This window comes from Papio anubis, chromosome 11 (assembly GCF_008728515.1).
Source record: "Papio anubis isolate 15944 chromosome 11, Panubis1.0, whole genome shotgun sequence".
In the NCBI taxonomy this organism is placed as follows: Eukaryota; Metazoa; Chordata; class Mammalia; order Primates; family Cercopithecidae; genus Papio; species Papio anubis.
In genome coordinates, this window is record NC_044986.1 from 31,004,766 (window position 1) to 31,008,949 (window position 4,184).

The 4,184-nt window shown below is 55.0% G+C and overlaps 1 protein-coding gene across 1 annotated transcript; it reads left to right on the forward strand.

Annotated features, from left to right (window-relative positions):
* The first annotated feature begins 324 nt into the window (after positions 1-324).
* On the forward strand, positions 325-1,636 carry C11H10orf95 (chromosome 11 C10orf95 homolog). Its single transcript, XM_031652113.1, has one exon. It carries the CDS (start codon positions 373-375, stop codon positions 1,027-1,029), a length of 657 nt encoding a protein of 218 aa, XP_031507973.1. The 5' UTR covers positions 325-372; the 3' UTR covers positions 1,030-1,636.
* Positions 1,637-4,184: the final 2,548 nt, after the last annotated feature.

The following is a 4,184-nucleotide window of genomic DNA, read 5'->3' on the forward strand; positions in this document are numbered from 1 at the left end:
GAGCAGAGCAACTCAGCTACAAAGTGCGGAGAGGAGCCCCGCTCTGGATCCCGCTGGCTCCCCAAGGCTGAAGGAGACAAGTGAGTGGGGAGTCACTGGGAAGAGCATTCGGGCCGAGGGCTTGAAAAGGCTCCTTATTGTCTGCCGGGAGCGTGGGGCTCTGCCCGACCTTGGGACAAGAGGCGAGGTGGGGAGCTGAATGTCCGATTCGGGATGAGTTCCCCCAAACCCATGAACCGGCGTCCTGCGGAACCGGGCCACAGGGACAGGAGGTGGTTAAGTAGAAAATCTGTCCGCACACCCCTCCCTCTGCCGCAGGTCTGGATCCGGAGGAGCCCCCAGTAAGAACAGCAGCCGCCTGGGGGGCCGACTATGTACGCGTACAGCTGGCTGCCGCCCAGGCAGGGCGTCTGGCCGCCGCCGCGGCCGCTCACCTGCACCTACCTGGCCGCCCCTCTGCTACTGCCCCCAATCCAGGCCCACAGCTTCCGCAGCCGGCCAAGGAGCCTGCACGCGGGCGAGTGGGCGGCCCCTCGGGAATACCATCGTTTCTACTGCCCCGCCGCGCCACCCGAGGCCGCGCCGCCCTGGTGGGCCTGCCCTCCGGCCTACCCCGCGGCCCCGCGCCGGCCCTGCCCCGCCGCCGGCATCTCAGGACTGTCGCTGCAGGCGCCCGCGCCAACGGCCGAGAGCTGGGAACCGTGGCCTGAAGGCGGGAGCCTGCAAGCCGAGCTACGCTGGGGACGCGTGGAACGCGCGCAGGGCCAGCCCCTACAGCTTCCGGACTTCGTGCGCCGGGAGCTGCGGCGCGCGTACGGCACCTACCCCCGCGCCGACGTGCGCGTCACCCAGCGCCGCGGCCAGTTCCTGTTGCGGGCGACGCCGCGCGTGAGCGAGCGCGACCGCCGCGTGGAGTGGCGTGTGCGGCGGCGGCCCGACAGCGGCGACAGCGGCGACAGCGGCAACAGAGGCCCAGCCCAGGAAGCCGCGGAGCGCGGCCGCCCCAGGAAGAGCAAGGGCCTGAGCTGAAGGCGCTGCAAGGCCTTGCCACCGGCCCGCGTGCACGCGCGCGCGGCTCTTCCCTGTGTCTGCCTCCCCCGACAGGCAGAAAGGAGCCCTCACCTGCGCGCGGGAGGCTGGCGCGCCGCTCACCTGTCTTTTTGGCCTTTCACATGATTGCCTGCCCGCTTCCTGCACTTGTTTCTCTCGGCTTATTGCTGGACTGTGGGGGAAGGGCACAGGCAGGACGGAATCAAGGACACCTCTGGGTGTTCTGTACCTCTTTCCCTCTTGCACCTTGGGAAGTGGAGGACGTGGGATGGAAGAAGGGCCTGGACCTCTCTTCTTCCTCCTCCCCACCTTCTCCTAAGGAGCCTGCGCTGCAGTAAGCCCCAACTTTCCCTTCCTCTTTTCCCTCTTATCAGAGTCAAAGCCCACCCTCCTTTCCCACCGCTCCCCTACCCCCGCCCTTCTTGCCAAGCCGAGGGGCGACGGTGATCCCCAGCTTAGTAGAAAAGTAAATAGGCCGGGCGCGGTGGCTCACGCCTGGAATCCCAGCACTGTGGAAGGCCGAGGTGGGCGGATCGCTTGAGCCCAGGAATTGGAGACCAGCCTGGGCATCATGGCGAAACCCTGTCTCTACAAAAAAATACAAAAATTAGCCGGGTGTGGTGGCACGCGCCTGTAGTCCCACCTACTCGGGAGGCGGAGATGAGAGGATTACCTGAGCCCGGGAGGCTGCAAGAAGCCGTGAACGCGCCACTGCACTCCAGCCTGGGTGACTGAAACCCTGTCTCAAAAAAAAAAAAAAAAAAAAAGTGAATAAATGAGCGAAGTCAAGTATACACTGCGAGATCATTGTTATGTTTTGGGGTGGTGTTTCTCCATCTGTTTATCTGTTTAATGGGAGTCTCACCACCCACCCTGGGGTACAAGAAGGTAGGGTGGAGGGGCATGAAGTTGAACTGGACCTCTGGAGAAAGCATGTGCCTGATCGCTGGGCCCAACTCCCCTCTTCACCATCTGCCTCCAAGTGTGCACGCCAGCACCTTCTAACTCCGTAGTCCTTTGGCCCACCACCCACCGAGATGCTGAGGGCATAAGCTCTATTTTTGAAGTGTGGTAGGCATGACTAGGGAACGGATGTCTAAGACCTGGGTTTAGGGCTGGCTCTGACATTTTCCACCTGTGTAACTTAAGGCTCTCGCTCAGTTTCTTCATCAGTAAAAGAGGCATAAAAGTAAGTAACCCAGCCTAATTGGAAGTTAAGATGAATGTCTCTTCTTGTCTCCCAATTCTTGCTAATAATCATTAATTCTTAATAGGCTGAGACTTGCATTATTCTAGGAGTTTGCTGGAGTGTTAGGCCACATAGCCAATTTTAACTAGGATCTAGCCAGATCTGAGGCCCAGCTGTAGAAATTTGGTCCCTTGTGGAATTTCTTTTACTGAACTTCCATTTGTAGCTGACCGATAGTTACCTGGGTATACACAGGTGAGTTATTGAAGCTGTAGGCCAGCTGATTGGGCACTGCTGTATTTATGAACTTCTTGGAGAAATTCTCTCAAACCTCAGCCCTTGGAAAAGGTGTTTCTCCTGATCAGTGGTTTGCTTTTATCTATTAAGCACTAAGGATCTCATTACTGCTCATACTTTTCTTTTGGTCCTGGTTTCCAAGGAGCTCAGAGTCAAATTTGCTTTGTGTCTTTTTTTTTTCTTTCTTTTTTTTTGGAAACAGAGTCTCACTCTGTCGCCCAGGCTGCAGTGCAGTGGCATGATCGCAGCTCACTGCAACCTCCACCTCCCGGTTCAAGCGATTCTCCTGCCTCAGCCTCCCAAGTAGCTGGGATTACAGGCGCGTGCCACCACGCCCAGCCAATTTTTTTGTATTTTTAGTATAGACAGGGTTTCACCATCTTGGCCAGGCTGGTCTTGAACTCCTGACCTTGTGATCTGCCTGCCTCGGCCTCCCAAAGTGCTGGGATTACAGGCATGAGCCACCATGCCTGGCCAGTGTTTGTTTTAAACATAGTTTGCAATACAGAAATATGTGATACAGGAAGTTACAGTCTTTTCTGATTTCCCGCACCCCTTAATGATCATTGAGGTCCGATCTACTATTTTTCTACACACAAAATGTATTTTATATGTGTTATATCTATTTTAGACAGAGTTTCACTCTTGTCACCCAGGCTGCTGGAGTGCAGTGGCGCGATCTCAGCTCACTGCAACCTCTGCCTCCTGGGTCCAAGCAATTCTCCTGCTTCAGCCTCCTAAGTAGCTGGGATTAGAGGCACACGCCACCATGCCTGGCTAATTTTTTTGTATTTTTAGTGGAGATGGGGTTTCACCATGTTGGTCAGGCTGGTCTTGAACTGCTAACCTCAAGTGATCCACCTGCCTCACCTTCCCAAAGTGCTGGGATTACAGGCGTGAGCCACCACGCCTGGCCACACATAGTATTAATTATATAAGAAGAGTTGCACTGTTTTGCCTGTCACATTTTATTTTATTTATTTATTTATTTATTTATTTATTTATGGAGTCTCCCTCTGTCGCCCAGGCTGGACTGCGGTGGCGCCATCTCAGCTCACTGCAAGCTCTGCCTTCCGGGTTCACACCATTCTCCAGCCTCAGCCTCCCAAGTAGCTGGGACCAAGTAGGTGGCGCCCGCCACCACGCCCGGCTAATTTTGTTTTTGTATTTTTAGTAGAGACGGGTTTTCACCGTTGTTAGCCAGGATGGTCTCACTCTCCTGACCTCGTGATCTGCCCACCTTGGCCTCCCAAAGTGCTGGGATTACAGGTGTGAGCCACTGGGCCTGGCCTTTATTTTTATTTTTATTTTATTTTATTTTATTTTTTGAGACAGAGTCTCGCTCCGTCATCCAGGCGGGAGTGCAGTGGGGCAATCTCAGTTCACTGCAACCTCCACCTCCCGGGTTCAAGCGATTCTCCTGCCACAGCCTCCCAAGTAGCTGAGATTATAGGTGTGTGCCACCATGCCCAGCTAATTTTTGTTATTTTTAGTAGAGACAGGGTTTCACCATGTTGGCCAGGTTGGTCTCAAACTGCTGACCTCAGGTGATCCACCTGCCTCGGTCTCCCAAAGTGGTGGGATTACAGGTGTAAGCCATCATGCCTGTTCTATTTTTATTTTTTATTTAATAATTAAGTGTCAGAAC

Bases quoted from the DNA above. Each gene is read 5' to 3' on its own strand.
- C11H10orf95 (XM_031652113.1), top strand. From the start codon at position 373: ATGTACGCGTACAGCTGGCTGCCGCCCAGGCAGGGCGTCTGGCCGCCG.